This window comes from Acanthaster planci, linkage group LG01 (assembly GCF_054643075.1).
Source record: "Acanthaster planci isolate LZ-2023a linkage group LG01, COTS_SCS, whole genome shotgun sequence".
In the NCBI taxonomy this organism is placed as follows: Eukaryota; Metazoa; Echinodermata; class Asteroidea; order Valvatida; family Acanthasteridae; genus Acanthaster; species Acanthaster planci.
In genome coordinates, this window is record NC_141777.1 from 7,484,859 (window position 1) to 7,504,721 (window position 19,863).

The 19,863-nt window shown below is 40.1% G+C and overlaps 1 protein-coding gene across 2 annotated transcripts in view; it reads right to left on the bottom strand.

Moving 5' to 3' along the window:
• parp1 (poly(ADP-ribose) polymerase 1) overlaps window positions 1-19,863 on the bottom strand; it is a 68,088-nt gene that overhangs the window by 35,666 nt on the left and 12,559 nt on the right. For both annotated transcript variants that reach the window (XM_022234840.2, XM_022234839.2), the window contains exons 10-12: window positions 18,260-18,408; window positions 15,047-15,119; window positions 14,316-14,405 (exon numbers count right to left, since the gene is read on the bottom strand). In XM_022234840.2, the coding sequence (XP_022090532.2) occupies window positions 14,316-14,405; window positions 15,047-15,119; window positions 18,260-18,408 (312 nt within the window). The remainder of the gene's footprint in view (window positions 1-14,315; window positions 14,406-15,046; window positions 15,120-18,259; window positions 18,409-19,863) is intronic.

The window sequence follows — 19,863 nt, forward strand, 5'->3', positions numbered from 1 at the left end:
AATTTGATTTATGAATGACCCCTGTAGTGTGTTCCAGAGATATTTAGACATTTGTATATCCACATTTTCGGATTCAATAAAAGCACTTTTTGAGAAAAACCTCAGTAAGTGTAGCACTTGGAAACACAATGCTATGTAGGATTTCCTACTGAATGGTCAATTTTTCATCTTTATTCATCAGTATCCATGTTTGTAGTCACAAATTCTGAAAACATAAATGTTATACAAGCTAATAGAGGAAAAAACACAAAATCACATTTTTAAAGACATTTTGCCCTCTCCAAATAGAACAGGCCATGACATATTTTGGAATTGCATGACTTATTACCCTTTTTTGCAGCGCGGTCACAAATATACCCTCCCCCTTTTTTTACAAGATTAACCTCAAATTCTGAAGCTGAATGTATGGGTACATGTATGAAAACATTGAAAATGTCAAAACACCCACTTAGAGATTATACTGCACACACCAGTATTTTTTTCCAAGCCTTAGTTTATCGACACAGGTGCCAGAAAACTAGTGGAAATAAAAATGTTTCCAGCTTAACGAGTAACTCAGAAACTATACAGAATTTGCTCCTGATAATGCAGACAGGGGGTCATGTTTGGAGACAGTCTAGTGTTGATGTCTTAGAACTTAACTTTTCTAAAGAGAGCTACATGCATGCAAAACTTTGAATAAAAATTTCAAATTAAAACTCAATAGGTTTCACAACAAAAATAAAGGTCCTTCCAATGGGAAAAAACAACAAACCAACAGAGAAGTACTGACAAGAAGTGGATAACTTTTAAAGAAGCCAACCCAAGGTCTTTCATTCTAACACTCAACAGCCCTTGGCTTTTATTTACTTCAGGAAATTCACACTTCAATGTTCTGTTTGAATCAAGTACATAGAAAACCCCACGTTTAGCAATATAAGTGTACCTCTAGCAGGCTCCAATATGACCAGGATTATGCTAAGGATGATCAGTTTCCGTAGTTTGGCTTCGAGGTCCCTATTATCATTAAATATTTCACTGGTCAGTGGGCCAAACTGTTTGCCTTGCTTGGCCAACCAAGCATGAACACGTTGGCCCCTGTAATGCTTCAGACTGAGGAGGAAATTAAACTGGACTGCACTTTAACTGTGTTTTCTGCTCGATTTAACTACGGACAATCTATTTTAGTGGAGCACTCAGTATTTACACTATGTATGGTTCATTCTGCAATTAAGCTGCAGAAAACTGAAGATGGGTGAAAAAGATTAGTATGAGTGGTGATGCCAAAACACTGCAACTACGCTCTGTCTAGAGAGGAAGATGTTTTAGAATCTCACTGACAGAAATAATACTGGTCAAGCAAACTGGAGAAGTACAAATAATTATGCGAACTTCAGCTTAAAGTTACACTGAATGTGTCTGGAAACTGGTTTGGCAATAACTCAAAACTACCAGTGATGATAAAATGACCTGCACAAGTTCTAACAGCAATTATAAAGGAACCAAAATAATTCCTAAATATGCATGAAGCCATTATGTGTAACACATAATTTTTTTTTTCTAATGCTTCATAAATGCTCATTCTACAAGAACTTTCAGTTGCAAATTTTAAAATTCTTCCTCTTCCCGTCTGTGCTTGAGACCTCATGGCCAAACAAATAGGTTATCGCAACCCTGCCCGGGCAAACATAGCCATTCCCACAGCATTCCAGATTGATGAGAGAAAATCATGAGTCGCAAGCCAGCTGCTTCAAGCCCACGAATCGTCTACATGTACATGTATGTACTCAACCCACTTACATGGCACATCCAAGTTCTATCGCATTCACATATGATCTATACATTTGCATACAAGGTACACGTTCGTACGCACGATTATTTTCAACTGAAATTGAAAGTTCACAAACTCTTGCAGCTGCTTCCAAATAAAATATTTCTTTCTATGTATACAACTGTAACAACTATTTGAGGATTTCAGCTCCCAAGGTTTTGGAAGCTGACAAACTACCAGTAGCTACAAGGTATAGTATACCAAGGCAAAGCCCCTGCAGATCAAATGCCCACAATCAGCCCACAATCAATGAAACCACGTTGGTTTGTAAGGCTACATTCTAATAGTACACTCATTGGTAATTGTGCATGTCTAAAAGTGTGTGTTAAGGTCTAAAATGAGGGATCATGTGCCAAACAACTGACAGATTTTTACCTGAAAAAATAAAGTGAGGCAAGGCCCAGACTGGCAGTCTGGCACACGCTCTGGATTACTGGACAGTTTTGTAATCATCACTCCTGAATTCACACTCGTCCTAAGATAGTGGGATAGCCACTGTGCTAAACCTGCTTTTGTTTTGGGATGGGAGAAACATCTAACTGGATTGCAATAAAAAGTGCCAACAAGCTTGTTTGACTGGCCTTACCCTTAGCGACTGGGGACATGTGGCCTAGTGGTTAGGGTTTGTAACTTCTGATCATAGGGTCAGGGGTTCGAATCCAGCTGGTGGCAGCATGTTGTGATCTTGGGCAAGTCACTTTACCCCTATGTGCCTCTCTCCACCCAGGAGTAAATGGGTACCTGTGAGGGCAGATTTGGTTATGATAGCCGTGTACGCCTGATAGGGCAGCATCAGCTAGTATTCTTCTCAGGGAGCTGAGATGGTTTCTGGAATGTTCAGTTGTTGTGAGCCCAATGGGCAGAGATAATGATGATGATGCATCTTGAGCACCCAGCAGGGTGGATACGTGCGCAATATAAATCGGAATTATTATTATTATTATTAGCGATTCAACCATCCCTCCCATGCAAGGCAAATTGATGCCTTGTAGTTAAACCAAACATTTTGCTGCTGTGCAGAATCAGTCAAAATCCCTAGTACTTCTTTGTAACTCACAAGAATTCAAGGCCTTGAAAAAGGATTCCCCAGCACGTGCTCCATCCAACACAAACAGAAGATAGTTGTGTATTCAGGACAGGAGGGCCAGCCTCTATAGACAATTACAAAAGCCACCTGCTGCAAAATTGCTCCTGAGTAGCTTTACCCCTGTCTGAATAAACCCAGAAGACATGTCAATTGTGACAAATCAAGAGCTCCTCAGGTGACTACATCAATTCATCAAGTGTTCCTCTTGACAATTACATTCACTCAATTTGCACATTCTGTACTGTGCATGCTCAGGAAGAAATACATGTATGAACACACTTGAAGTCTGTGGGTATTCAAGACCTTAATCAACAAAAGGACACTTTCTCCCAAGGGAAAGGGCGTGAAGATGTTTACTGCCTAAACATCAACAGATAGAGTTACGAGTTTGAAAGCTGGTCACTGGATAGTGTATAGCTCCGAACTGTATAAATTACATGAAGTGGCAGGAGACGGTATCACATGATAATAGGCATGCTGATTGCAGACATCTTCCCTCACGTCATCATGCAATGTAACACCCACTTAAAGCAGAATGCCAAGTACAGATGTAACTATGGGAACCTCACAATGATTAACTTTCAACACTGTTGTTTCAGACTCTTCCTTTTCAAGTTCACTTTTTTTGTTCCTTAGATTGCAGAAACACTACATGCAGTACAATATATGGATGGCTATCTTCAGTTTCTTGAAGTAAGAGTCGTTGGATGTACATGTACTCAGCATACATGTATTTCAGAGAATTGGGGGAAGAGAAATGAGTATTTGACATAAAATGGGTTCAACTCGGTTTTTATCTACATTAATAACCCCCTAGGGAGTATGTTAAAGCATATTGAAATCGGAAGATTTGGGACTGTTAGGGTTAATCAAAGCCACAAGAATTTCTTGGGGATATATGGCATAAAAACTGGTTAACTGTGTTGACACCATTTCAAAAGAGGTATTCATTTACAGGAACTGTAAGGACATAATGGAATTTCTAACAAAAAATTCTTTGCTAAATCACCTCACTGGAAATGTACCAAGGATGCAACCCCTACGTTTTACTTTTCCCTCAAATACTCTTAATCCTTTCCATTAAACAAATCAAAAACTGTTTCACTCACACCAGTCCTACTTCAACAGGACTATTTCTTTGCATTTAAAATGTAATTAGAATAAACGCTTCCAGCTCTCAGAGAAAAAAGTTGCTGAACCCTTTTCCAGAAATTCTTTGAATAAAAGGTGTTGCTAACGGTGTGACAGTATCACATGTAACTTGTTTCACACAACTCCCAACAGCATAATTTACTATTAAATACATGTACATACTGTTGGTACATGTACAAACATATGTACATGTACATGTACATGTACATGTATACCCACAATGTACATGTAGTTCTGCTGTGTTGTGACCTACACACTAAAAATAGAACAAACTGTGCCCAGGACTATTAGGTTTGTGTAGATATGAGAATAAATGATACGATATATTTTTTTAGAATGGGGTGGAGTGCTGCAGTCTGGTCTGGATACAGCGGAATCTTGGAGAGGGGCTGTTAAAAGATTAGATCGGATTGATTCTAGTGTACATGTACTTGATGACAAAACTAATGTTTATTCCACAAGAAATAAAGCTCCCTGCAACCAATAAAGCATGTCACACACAATTGAAGTTATGTCAGTTGAGAGCGATAAATGCCAATGCAATGAGCCTGCAGGGAGGTCATTCTCTGATTGATGGCCGGTGCCTTCAATCATCATAATTTGCGATTACAGACTCTTAATACCAAAACAAAAGTAGGTTGCTATGATGGGAGAATGAGGATAGAGACAGCAATTTTGTTTTTTAAAATTAAGGACCTACATGTTTCTGTGCCTTTTAGTTGGTCAATAAAAAGAGTTTGAAAATGTGGATGCCAAAAAAGTGGATCATGCCATTTTGCATTAGGAATCAAAATGAACTTGATTTCATCATGCACATTTCAAATTTCTACAGACGGGCTGAAGTGGACAAGCAGCATTAAAAAAACCTTAAATTTGTTTGGCAGAAACAAATAAAGATTGTACTCTTGAGCTTGTCCATTTTATTTCTATCCAAAGTATTTTTTCAATAATTTCAAACTCTGCATCACAAGAAAGCCCATTAATTTCATACTTGTGTCTCTATAGTCAGCAGATGTATGTCATTCAAAACAGGAATGATATATCGTAATTTTTGATGAGGTCTCCTTAGCAACAGTCATTTCGTTTTCAGAGAGGTTAAAAACATGTCGTCTCAATGAACATCGACTACCATTGAAATGACAACTCCAACAACTAATGATTGCTCCTAATTCATAGCCATCTGAAGCAGTACTCATCAGCCTATGTCTCAGATTACCGAAGCACACTTTTGACTTCCCCTGTCCAATAATAATTCTCTAAAGGCCTCGGACTATCATGTGCCCAAGTGATCAATTACCACTTGGGATGGAAAGTTCATGCATGTACAGTGCTCAGTTTTCCCGCACACATGGTCATCCCATTGCCCCCCCCATGGAAGTTTGCCTGCTTCACATAATATCTGCATGGCTAATTCAGGGACGATAAATTGGTCAACGTACACAGCAACTAGGCTGATTTACCATTTTGCCACAGTGCAAGGATGGACCCAGAACCAAATTTTCGGGTATGAGGGCCAAACTTGTTTTTTAAAATTAAGGGGAAAAAAAATTAATAGGTTTTTCTTGTTACTTTAAATGGCCTTTCTGAGGGATGAGGCTTTCAGGGATACATGATGTGGGGGTTCTTCACATGATTTTGGGAGGAAGGGAATGACATACACCAAAAGAATCATCTTTTACTTATTTTTTTCTAAAAATGTGTTGGTGTTGAATCCTTGGGGCGGGGGATCAGCCCTTTTACATGCACGTACATACTTTAGACTCCATTTCCACTGCATTTTGATATCTGCAATTTTATAAGCCCATTTGAATGCCGTCTCTCCTGCTCCAACAAATGCCCTACGTGGAATTGGATGGCCTGCCCCCTTCAAAAGCACATCAACCAATCACAGACCATGATACCGGGGTCATGCTGCGTTAATGACTGTCTGAGCTCAAAAATATATAACGGCAGGCTCAGATGTTTCAGCCACTTACGATCCATTTATGAGACGTCTGAAATCAGTGCAGAACGGAAAAATAAAATTCCAATTTTTCCCCTCATATTGTACTAAGCATACATGTACATGAAAGCACAACCCTTTGACCACTTACCTACATTGTAACAATTTATAAGATTTCTAGGAAAATCTGAACCATATATAGAAATGTAAATTGATTTCAATTTGTTCAGTTAATATCACTCCATAACATAATATTCATATAAATTGGGCTTTTTTTAAACAATGAGACCTAGGAATGGTTACCATTGTTTTCTTTTTAAAAGTACATGTACATGTAAGAGAGCACACATTGAGACAAAAATTAATTGAAATGAGCTCAAGAAAACCGTGACTTACATTGTCCAGGCCAAAGTCCTCGGTCCAAATTTAATAAAATAACACTCAATGCTATCTAACCTAATTTTGCCCTAAACTGAATTTTTTTTAATCAAATTTGGGTGGACTTATTTGGAAAGAAATCAAAGAGCAGACAGGAAAAACAGACAATAGCTTCTCTTTAATAACACACATTATGTGCCCTTATATTGCAAGGTATTCGTTGTGGTCATAGGGACAGCCGAGTGCATGTACATGGCATGTCTTGGATGCATCCGCTTTATTTTTCTATTGTTAAACCAATTTTTTTCCACAGGCACTAAAGAATCACTCTACATGTATTTTATTTGTCCTGCCAAAAGGCTGACAAACAATGAACTGAGAAATTGGATTTCTGTGCAAAGAAACCTTCAGTACAAATCATTTGTGATCATAATTCATACCCCGTATGGCAAAACAACAGCCTAGGGTTGCCAAAAAACGATAACAGGTTCAAATACAGTATCTTGTTTGAGACATTTAAAATATCTGTAAAAGTGGACTTTGCTCTTGTACCAACATACATATGTGGTAGACAATACAACAGGCCCAATGAGGATGATCCATGCTGCCATATACGATACGTATTTCCCTGAAATTGTATTTTTTATGAGAACTGAACACAAATTCACCGCAACCAGTTTTCAAATATATTTCTCAAAATCAAAAACTCTGTAGACTTGGGGTCAAAGGGGGTAAGAAAACCATGGATATACCAGTACAACATAATATAAAGATTTCTGTCAAAATCCATACTTTGTCTTCAAATTGTAGAGTGATTGAATGATCAATGATAAAAATGGTAGAATCGATACTCCAATCAAAGTCTCTGACACATTACAACTTCTGCCTTTGCAGACAGATTGTAGCCCTTCTTAGATGTTGTCTCCCGGTGCTGTCTTGCAACGTCTTTGTGGGACACGGTCACAGGAGCAGCTCTAGCAATTTTAAGGAGTTGCCGAGCTCTTTGGTCGGACCCACAACTATGTAGAGTTGGTGATAAATGATGAACGAAGCTGAAAAGAACCGTCTTCTTTTCCAGGCCAGCTCTTCAAGGACCAAAAACAAATTTCAGCTGTCTCTTTTGTGAATACAATCAGCACAGAAGGGTGGGATTGATTGTATTAGCACCATCTTAAAGGTCTCCTTTGGGTCGTTCTTCACAAGAGGCAAGTGAGACCATCCTTTGGAGACTCTGACATCCTACATGAAGATTATTCACCTACAAGAAGGCCACTTTTGGTCTTGAATTACTCAAGAGAAGTTTTCTTAGCACGGTCAGCCACGGCTATGGTTTTTTTCAGGTCAGCTATCCTGTTCTAGAGATCAGAAGTTGCCTGGTTTTGTAAACATGATGGCAACGTCCCCTGCTGGGTGGCCTTCCAATGATGCCTGTTCCTAATGTACTCCAGCCTACACGTATGTCTGTTGTCAGCTTTGGGTGTTGGCCTCTCTACTTCTCAATCACAATACCTGCCATGTATCTGGTGAGCACAAATACAGCAGCAGCAAATGCCAACAACACACAAAGCCTCTGCCAGATCCTGTACACTCTCAACTCATCACCAAAAGAAACTGATCTTGAGTCAAAATGCTCGTCTGAAACACATTTGTCCACTCATTGAACTAACATGACCGAGCGAAAAAGTGGAGGGCAGAGAATTAACAACAAGCTTCAAAAGCACACAAAGCACAGAAGCTTGCATATATATTGTGCAACAGAAACAGAGCTATATATGAAAACAGACCAGATCCCCAGTGCCTATATTTTACACATTTAGGAAAGACCAAAGATCTCAGCCGTCCCTGCTCTAATCTTGTACATCTGTGGCTTTTCAGGTTTAATGCGCCAAAGGCTTTGTTCACATGTATTTTGAGTCATTCCATGTCAGATCTGATTTTTGACCCTTCACAGGCCACAAATTTTTTTTAATTTTGGCAAAGAAAATCCCAAGTCTACTCACTGTAATAGTAAAATATTACAATGGGATCTCAAAACTTGAACGGATAAAAATGCTGCAATACGATTGTTCTAACATAGATCTAACATCAACAACTCCATCAACAACTACATTACTAGTCCCTAAACAAAATGTAAAAGTGTACATCATACATGATTGTAATCCCCAACGTATGCAACTGCTAGTCCAACTACAACACTTTTTTCTCCAAAAAAAAATCAATACAAAAATACAATATAAACCCAGGAAAGCAAAGCTGTCTGCTCTACAGCTTTCCTAAATTTTCCACACTACCTGGCCCAAAACATGGTAACAACATCAAGACGAACTGCATGCACCAAATCTCTAATTGCACCAACTGTCAAAGAATTAAAAGTGGAGCAAAACAACATGAAACAAGGGAGATTTGCCAGGAGATTTGCCGCTGACGCTCTGACATTTTAAAAGGAACCAAACACACTCCCACTCGCTAACCAACTCTCCTGGGCAATCTCAGTAATCCTCTCCTGGAAATTGAATGCATGTTTTTGCACAGCTACTGACAGCTTACCTGCAACAGGGGATTTCAGTCTTCAAGGCGGGAAAAATAATCTTTTTACAAGCTTTGCATTTTTGAGGAGAAAAACATCACTCTTGGTGTTGCATAAATCACTCCTGGTACAACTGGTTATCAATGTGCATTAAGTATAAAAATGAAGACATTCATTAAACAAATGAGGCAATTTCATAAATTCTTGATAGAGACAATTATAATCTGTATGTTTACTACGTAAAAATGACTTCACGGCAATTCAGAAAGAATACTGTGCAATTTCTAAGCACCAACTATACCATGTTTAAGAAATTGTTAGTCACAACAAATACTTTAAAAATCTTTTTTGGGGGAGCGGGTGCTATCAGCACCTTTTTCTGTGAAGAGGAATCCAGAATAGTTCGTGTCTGTGGGAGGAAATACCAGGAAAAAATCCTACACAGAGAAAAGTGAGACACAAAATAAATATTTAAACTCATCACCACAGGTTTGATGACACGCTGTTCTGTCAGGCAGCTTCAAAACAGGAAATGCATATACCATAGCTTTTCACTGACACTTGATGGACAGAATTCAACAACTAGCTGCTCATAGAAATGTTTCTGGAATTCTATTAAAGAAAAAACAAAAGTTTTATAAGCCAATCTGTCATGACGGTGTTCAGCATCAGTCTCTTTTTTTCCCCTCTCTCTCTCTCTTTCTTCGTCTGCAGTCATGCTATTTTATTTGTTGCACTGATTTCATTTGAATTCATGAATAATTATTAGGTTATATGTATAAAACCACTGTCATCATGACTTTTCATTATGGCCAATTGCAGCAATCAAACCTTTACTTTGTCAGCTATTTACACAAGACAAGTGGAAGAGGAAACATCAACCGCGCACAGCCAGGATTAATATCATCACATCTCATGCAGATTTTAAGGAGACAATAACTAAGACCCATCCTAAGGAAATGAAGTGAATATTGCCCGGGTGACTTTGGAGGTTCTCTTACAGTACCGTAAGGTTTGCACAGGCAACGAGTACTTAGTAGGAAGTGTCAAAGTTTCTACCAATAAAATTCATTTGCAATAAATATGCCTCTATCTCAAATTCTTTGCAATACTTTCCTATCCTGAGGGTAATGGGTGTCTCGGTCTACTGCAACAGTCAGTTGTATGGCGTGGGCGGACTCGCCTCATCAGATGTGTTCTGGTTGCATGTGTCTTGCATAAAAGCAATATCTTTATGTATTACAAAATTTTTGGAGGAGACTTGCAGGTGTCTTCAAGCTCAGTGCACAACAAATTTATAACAAACTTATCTGAAGAGATGAAATTTAAACTCAGGGTGTCAGTTTGACAAAGTGGTTCTTTCCTCACCTTCCACCTCTGCGGTGTTGGTTCTAATCCCAGCTCAGTCTACATGTGGATTTGGTTGTCAGTCCCTACCTGATTCCGTGGGTTTTACCCTGCATGTTCCTCTGAGGTATTCCTCCCACTTCTAAACCTGTCACTGCTTCTCACTCTCTCCCCTCTACAGATTTCTTAGGCTTCCAAGCTACCGTGCCTACGGCACTTTTAAGGAATCCTTAGTGTCATTCCAAGGAATGATTATTAATAAGAATAATAATCAACAATTGTTAACTGCTGTGATGTGGGATATGACATTTTTAACACCTGCCGCGGGGAGCTATGCATGCCCAAGGGTGTTCAAAACATCATATCCTACAAAACATCATATATGCTGTGGGGACGGGAACAAGTCTGTTATACCAGTACGAGCCTGACCATTGAACGAATACCCTGGTAACCTATGCACAAAATGTATCATGGGTACCACACAAAACTGACTAAATGAGCGACAATGGTCGCTCTCAAACTTCCCGAAGCTCACCTGCCTCATACACGTGTGCGTGCACGTGCTATTGACAGAATGAGATGTCTCACAGTGAGTGTGATATGTGGATATATCGCCCTGTCGTGTGATCATTCTGGGCCAATGAACAGACAGTATTCAAGACAGAGGCATGACAATAAGACATGAATTTCAACCACTGACAAAATATCACATCTTCCTAACGGCTGTCACCTTTTGCTCCCACTAGAATTTACAAAGTGTACTATTACCAACTTCACACACTGGAATAGGTGAAAGAAGCAAGGACTAGTCTATGACATCACAGTGTATCACTGAAGTGAGGCGTCCAACAATGAGGTACATGTAAATACATTTTTTTTCCCCCAGTCCCAGTTCACCCAGTAATCCTTCTTGGACAATACAGAACTGAAGACAGACGTACATGCATAACAAAGTAGGCCTTCATGTACATGTAAACCCAAGGGTATCAGCGGCCCCACATAAAAAAAAGCAGAAAACAGCCAGCAAAAAGCAGAAATGAAAAAAGCTCCCACAATTTTGTACACAGGTGAACAAAAAATTGAAATTTAGGGTAAATACCAAAACAACAAGCTGAAATCAACTACACCAGTAAAGCTGATTTCTCACTCCACTGTTAACCCTAAAACGGCTCGAGGCAGCACCTCCCCTCAACATTTTCTCCTCCAGTACAAAGTTGTACAAAACGACAGGCAGAGGAAAGAAGATTTAAGATTGGCAACTCATACCCAAATCAGTAGAATTAGCAAACTGAAATAAGTACATGTAGGTTATCAGCAAAAAATGACCTATCACAGTAGAACTACATGTACATCAACACAGAATGTAAAATATGACCCAATGATAATGCAGAACGAACATGGGAGGCGCAGGATCTGAGTCAAACAACTCACTCAACATGCAAAATTCCACGGGATCGTGTGGCTAACTCACTTACAGCGACAGGTCAATTATATGAATGCATCCATGGCAAGACCTACATGTACAAGGCCAAGGTCAGGCACTGTCATCACATTCAAAGCTCAGCACCAAGTAGGCATACTCCACTGAACACCTGGGTACGGTCAACTTAATTTCAGAAAAAAAGTATACTGCACTGACCCCAGCTGCTCTGTTAATCTTTAATGTATTCTTAACGCTTCATCAATTGGCAAGTACAGTGTTCGTCTTTTTTCCCACAACCAAGTACAGGACTATTATGTGTGATATCAATCCCCTTCAAAATAAAAGATGAGTCCCATTTCACTTCCCACATGTATGTAGCAAAATTCACATTTTGAGGGCGAAATGTAAAAAAAAAAAGGAGAAATTGTACCGTACCATTTCCTTGAATGTCCAACACCCAAAACAATTGCCTGACTCACTCATCTGAACCATATCGATTTGCATCCACATTCTACCTGTCAATGACCTGTTTAGGTCAAATGACAAGTCTTGTGAGTGCCAAAGTGCTGTGACAGGTGCCTATCGTTGACTGCAGAAAAAGGGACCAATTTATAAATACAGCCAAGTCAAGGTTGAAAAGCTCTGATGAGGTTGGCTGCAGAAATGGGTCTGATGCAATTGGTTCAATGGAATTTTCAGCCAGCAGCCCAGTGCCAAATCATACAGGCAATATGCTATAAACTGGAGTGAAATTTCTGAGGAACATCGAGGGATGCACACATTTTTCTTCAAGGTGGCACTGAACTGAAAATCAACTGTACATGTAGCTTGTACATTTCAAAATTTCAACTGGAGAGTCACCCTGAGGGAAGGATAAACTTTCTGATGCCTCCAAGCAGGGACTTCTACTTCCTCCCCCACATTGTTACATTTAAGCCACTGCATGCGAGCAAGGTTTTATTGGATCCATGAAGACCTCCATGGACAAAATGTTAATTGTTTAAAAGATTGTTCACTAGTATGCCAGTAACACGATAGCGTATGTAACAGTGGAGTAACATTCCCTTTGCTGTGGTTAATGTTGCCATGGAGCTATTAAACACAAGGAGTAAGCACAGGATACAGAGATCAAAAGGGTCAATGATGGCCACCTCCTGCACTGCAAGGACAAATCCAATTACGCGCTGTTTGCGGGCTACAAGGAATGCTGGGAGTTGCATATGCAAAGAATTATGGGTGCTGCGCACGTGTGTCTGTAAACTTTCGCACATTCAACATGGAACGTGCGAAGGAAACCACTGTCATCAGAGACTTAAATTTTGATAATTTTAGTGATTGTTCTGATATTCCAATGATAATGAAAGCCTGGTTATGTCTTGACATCCCCAAAACATCTCTCTGAACAATAAATAGAATTATTGACAAACACAAATTCTCCAAAAATACATGACAAGAAAACTGAAAGAATGTTGCTAGTCTAGAGGAAAATGAAAAAACATACAAAAACATGGGAAGACTCATTGTCCTTGGTGTCATTGTCCACAACTGTCTTAGCATGAAACCTGGCCACATTGTCAAATTTATTCTTGCAGCATGTTTCAACCTTCTTTTAACCAAAGGAACCACTAGGATTACAAATTACAATAGAAATATCGCAGTTCATATTTTGGGTACAAGTTCTCTACTGCTGGAACCGCAAAACATCATAACTGACTTTACAAACATCCAATTTTCACCAAATAATTGCTGCCAATTCGAATTTTCGAGCGCATCTGCAGGGATCTCTCGCTGACTCCTAAAGACTACTGTGGAGAACTGTGCATCTTGTTCCTCTATCTTTTCCACCATTTATTTACTCCAGTATGCCGCAGTGAAACATGGCAAGGCTGTGGGTTACCAGCAACCCAGTGGTGGTGATCATTGTGTACAAAGAATGTCCAGGGTCATCAACACTGCACTTTGTCTATGGAGCTGACCAGCGGTTAATCAGATTACGGTCAGTGGGGACTTCGTTCTTACTCCTTGTATTTAATAGCGCCATGATTCTACTGACCGTTCAAATGAATGTTTTCATTCTGGCAAATGATGGCACTATGTGTGACATACATTTGAGAACCCACAATTATAGTCTGGCACCCTTTCGGTACGTCTGGAATGAAGAGGAACATGGATATTGGACACACACAATTTACATGACCGCGGAATGTTCGAACGTAAAATACATGTGTACGATGCCCGACGATGTCTTCTCAAATGTACGTCACAGATATGCACATTTTCTATGTTAATGAGATCTCTTGGGGGCGGGGCCACCAAACATTTGTTTTAATTTTCTTTGAGCATGCACAAGACACAACCAGAGCTAAAGGGTTCTTTCAAAAACACAATTTAAAACTGAAGGGCAAAATTGCTAGAAAACAAGAATTTCTTTGACATTATTTTTAATTCTTCACCTAAAATGGTATCAAAAGGAATAACATTCTGATGGCTCAGTTTTAAACTAGTACATTTCAAACCAGATAAGGGCCTGGGGATGATAATGGATTGACCAGAGGGCACACTTGAAATATCTCAAACACCAATGAGATCACAGCCAAATATCACAACTACCCATGCCACAAATTACATTTCAAAAACCAGTTCACTTACCCGACTCGGGATCAACAGCTGCTCCGCCCTTCAACTGTACCTTCTTGACACCGCCGGAGGCAGCGCTCTTGTTGGCAGCCCGTCCAAAGCCTGTCCACATTCACACAAAAGAATGGTTTTGGTATTCTCTGACTGCTGACATAAATTCAGCACCAAACAGAAAATGACAGAGGCATTCCAACCTGATACTGGATGAACCACTCCATGCTGGGATTTTTTGTCTTTGTCCGAGTGTCGTCCATTGTTCGATGAAGCCCGCCGCTACCAAACAACATCTGATGTTTGATCATACAACTTTTCCACAACCCAGCATGCTAGCCAGTAAGAGTCATATTAGTAACTATGACTTCATTTTTAGCAGAAATCAGCTAAGAGCATTTGATTGGTTGGTGAGTGTCAGCTGACCATATTTGGTCAGCTGACCAGGTTTACCTGGCCTCCTCAGAAAACGTGTCTCTGAGTGATTCAGACCTGTGAAATGACCATTTCTTTAGTTTTGGAGAACCTGGATCTGCGAAAGTACGGCAAAGACAACCACAAAAGAGGAAACAATTTCAGCTCAACTAGACATGTGTAGGCCCAAACAGAGTGCCTCTTTCCCACAATGATTTCATTGGCATAACTACATGTAACATGCACAATTGCATCAAATACTCAACACCATATTGGATGCTTAACATGAGGGGCTAACTCAATTGAACATCTGACGCATGTCATACATGTTCATATACCTGAGCTCTTGTAGCTGGCTTGCTGAAGAGACGCCATGCTGTCCGTCTCGTCTTTGCCAATCCTTTTTTCAACCTTCAAACAAATGCACAAGAGACATTGTTACTGGAAGCTGCAATTATTATTTTATCATAATCATTGCTGATAATGACACCAAGGATTCCTCAAAAGTGCCCTAGACAGTCTAGCTCACAAGCCTGAAGAAACCTGTAGAGAGGAGACAATGAGAAGCAGTTACAGTTTTAGAGGTGGAAGGAAAACCCCAGAGGAATATTCTGGGTAAAACCCTGGGCATCAGGTAGGGACTGAAAACCCAATCCACATGTGGACCAGGCCAGGATTCAAAAACGAACCAAAGAGGTGGAAGGCGAGGGAGGAACCACCACACCAATAACTCTGATTACAAATGTTCAGTAATCACATAATTCAATGAAGAAGGAAGGACATAGATGGAGTTACAACTCTGGTACTTCAAAGTGCTCGATGATCATTGCTGCCCAGTCAGATGAATAATAGAACCCATTCCAAAAATGCCCAATTCCTGCCTGTAGCTTACCCTAACAAGTGGGGCCAGTAATATCCTAGCCACACATGAGGTGCTTTGCTTGCAATTATAAGACTGCCCAACAACACATTGACCACCACTGGAAAGCCAAGTTCATGATGAACAAAATGCCCTTTGTGTTCACAAAGAGTGATCATAAGATCTCATACAATACACTTTTGTATAAATGCCGTAATCAAAATGATTTAAATAAAGCACAAAATCTAACATAAAACCTGGCTATTTATCCCCAAAATAACTCCATTAGAAAGCATTCAAGAAGAGCAATAACTGCGCATGAACATTCAGAGCACACGGCCTATTAAACACAAGCAACGGCACAAGCATTAGATTTAATAATGTGAGATCATACCAAGCATCAACAAAGACATTCAATTTCCTATACTTTAGTACAAAAAGTTTTAACCACTTGCTGCTGGGTTCAATTAAAATGGCCGTGCACAAATACAGGTTCTTTTCATGATTTTCCGTTTTCAAAATTCCCCAAAAATTCAATGCTTCATTTACTGGATGTTTACACCCACCGAATGACTGTCTGGTGGCTACTCTTATCTGACAGGCAACATCTATTGACGCCCACGTATTTCAGCCAGACCTGCTGCCTTGTAAAGAGAGCCGAGATTGTGCGGTGTTGTGTAACTTTCTTTTGTTCTCGAAACTAGAGCAGTTGGCTGTTGGCATCTATTTCAATGGGGCTAGATTAGCGTGCAGTGGTATTGTATTGCTCAGCACTGCAGTGCCGGAGAGCTTTTGTCTGTGGTTGTAATCCTTGGTATTGAATACCACAAATAGTGGTATAGTGTTTCAAAAAAGGACGGTTTACCTCCGCTTTTGATAACTACACAAATGTTCTTCAAGTCCCAGCAGCTAAGTCTTTTGTTCAGAGTGCGGTCTTTTGTTAAAAAGCCTGGCTCCTTGTCTGATTTTGGGCTTCCCAGCTACGCATACAAACATAAGGTGCCCACTGTCATCCATCTCAACAAAATGAGTGACAAGTAGCCAAACCCTTTTCGAATATATATAGGCCTCTAAAACAGATTTTCTGCTAAAAAAATCTGTGAAGCTGGGCTAGACCACTGTGAATTTCAAAAGCCCACAAAGCACATTAGGGTGTCCAAGGCTTTGAGTTGGGTGTTGGGGCATGCCTATGGATTTCAGATGGTTCCACGTAAAATTGATTTATGATTGAACCCAAGTACATGTACATCAACCCATAACCTCTACGGGCATTTACATATGTGTATGTCAAATACACGTGAACCAAACAAATAAATGAATAAACAAAAAACAGTTCAAATGACACAAGAAATCTTGACATGAACTTTGGTTTGTACAAAAAATATTCAAAATTAAAATAAAATGCATCTGGGTCAATGTTTACCCTAAAACAGTGCAACCACACTGGACTTAGGCAAGCCAATTACAAACGGAAACAGCAATTTCCAACAGAGCTGTTCTCCCCAAGAGGGGATGCTATCATCAAGATTGCTGAATCAACCAGGTTATATTTCTGAAGGATGGCTTGTTTTTGGCTAGATGATAAATTTGCTTGGAGCCTTCGACAAACCTCTCACGCTCTATGTACATTAAGCCTGTTGGCATTATTTGTACTGCTTTCTCATTTTGTGATGGAAGCATCACTATGGCAACATCCAGTTTTTGCCAATTCTGCATTCAGTGGAGAAAGGGTGTAATCCCTCACTCTGCGATAGGTTTGGTTTCTACATGGTATCTTGGACGATTTTTGGCTCTTGACGGCTCATGAAAAGCAGTAAGTCTGACATCAGCAAAGCTCGGTCGTACTTAACTTTCCTCATCAGTAAAAATGCAGTGCTAACTATGAAAAACAAATACAGAAATTGAGAGATGTGTTTCATGACTACTAGAAAAGTTCTACCTCGTAAGAACTCTTTTGTGTTTCGTGGACAATGGTTTGTTGTTATTATATGTATATGTACCGGGGGGTTCAAGTGTACAAAGCTTGACATCACTACATTATCCGCCCTGAACCGTGCACCCTCACCAGCGAAAGAAAGACAGATGGTACTAAGTTTTCCAACAGGGTTCTTGCACGCGTTCGGCGTGCACATGAAGACCGCATACATGTATATTCCAGACTATATTTTTTGCACGTACTCAGCGTCAAACGCACATAAACTTGTGTACGTTTGCGGTGAGTGTGACCAAATGACTGTCAATTTCATTTCAAAATATGACCTCTTTTGTTCCTACTCGGAGCGGATACACTGTGCTGTAGGTCTTTTAAGCACACAGTTTACTGCAACAAATCCTGGCATTCATGGCATTGTAAAGCAGTTAATAGCTGTAACAAGTATGCTTATTTCAAAGAAAGATGTTGCTCAAAACATTAATGAAACAACAGAAATCTAACTGTGCAAGCACATATATGTACTTCGGCTGAGATGAAATAAACTTTTGTCACTTTCTGTCTGTCTGAATATCAGCTATCCAATACTGGGGACCTATGAAGGTCACATCAAATTTTAGAGCGCCAGTCTCAATGAGGAAGCCAGCTGCTACTGTCTGGATCTGTTTCTTAGTGGCACCTTTGTTACAGACGAGGCTCCAGACTCAACAACATCAGCCTGAGAATTTCTGTGGAAATCAAACTGGGGCGGGGAGCACTTACGTCTGAGCCCCACGAGGCGATGCTATGTTTGGGGATCAGCTGCACCACGTCACCCCCTTTCTCGATTTCCGTCAGGAAGTCCAGGGCAACCACGTGCACCCCGCACTTCTTGGCCGATTTGATCTTGGAGGACATTTTGTCAACCTCCTCTGCATTGAGAACATAATTAGAGTAGAAAACAAGTTATCACCTGTCTACAGCTTGCCACAGCATAATCTGTATGCCAAGAAATGGATCTTGGTTCTCCAGTGAAACTGCCGATGAGACTACCAGTAAATCTGATAACAAGCCACAAAGAGACTGGATTTGGACAGAAATGATAATGAACGGGATATTTGGCGCCCTTTGAATTTTATCCCAAAGGATGCTTCAGATAAGGGTAATTCCAGATATCAGAGGTCCAAAAGTGTGACATATTTGTGTCCGTGTTACATCTGACCTTTGTTATTTGACTTGGAACTATCACTGGAATTGATTTCAAACTATTACTATTTGTTTGGCAGGTAATTTGCATTAATTGATTACTCTTGGAAATTGGAAAATGTGTTCTGAACTTACAAAATCATATGTCAAATGTGACAGGGACACAAAAACAAATGAACTCCTAATTTCTGGAATTACCCATAAGTAAGACGCCTACAGAGAGTGCTTCGAAGTGTCAGGCCACATCTGACTTTTCTGTCTGAGGGCCTGTTCACGCTTGGCACACAAGTGAACATGAATGTCATTTTTATGATATCAGATCAAGTAGATATACACACTGCAACTTTGCCAAAGCTGAAAACATTTCAAGGGAAATCCACTGCAAATGTTTTGTGACGTCAAAATTCACTTCACTTTTGCTTGAAGGTTCGAAGACCCTGTCAATTGCAAATAATAAAAATAATAATATGGTATATTTATATAGTGCAATTAAGTAATTGGAGGACTCTTACTGCATTTAACACATTATCCCTGCTCACTGGGCCCAGAAGCAATCCAATAAACTCTCTCAACTCCTTAGGTGTATACAACCATCAGGGCAACCATTTCAGATTTATCAACCACAAAACAACCCTCTCTTCCCTAACAAGCAAACACTTACATGTATACTCCTGGGTGGAAAGGGGCAAGTGAAGGTAAAGTGACTTGCTCAAGGTCACGAAGTGCAACTGATCACAGGATTGGGACCCCTACCCAGCAATCAGGAGTTACAAACCCTAACCATGCGGCCACATGGACATAGCCTTGGGTCTGAAAGCCCATTTGAGAACATGGAGATCAATGGCACACTCTTTTAGCATTCAAGGGGTCTCAAATATCACGCACATAAGTGGCAGGTCTGCAGTTTCTTTAGGTCTAAAAATCTTGCACAACTGCCTTGTGGGTTTTGGACTATGAGGGGGTGGGGTCAAGTAACCTGGCCGATATCACACTAACATCACTATGAAAGCTGAGCTGGACCAAGAGAGGGCGCAATTTTCTTACCAATGGAGGCTCCTTTGGTGGGAACAGCACTTCACTGGTTCATGAATGACTATGAAATGCAACACATACCATTGGGGGAATTCCTTTTTCAACTCGGGGTTGAGCCTTGCTGTAACTCGGGGTTTGACACTATGCAT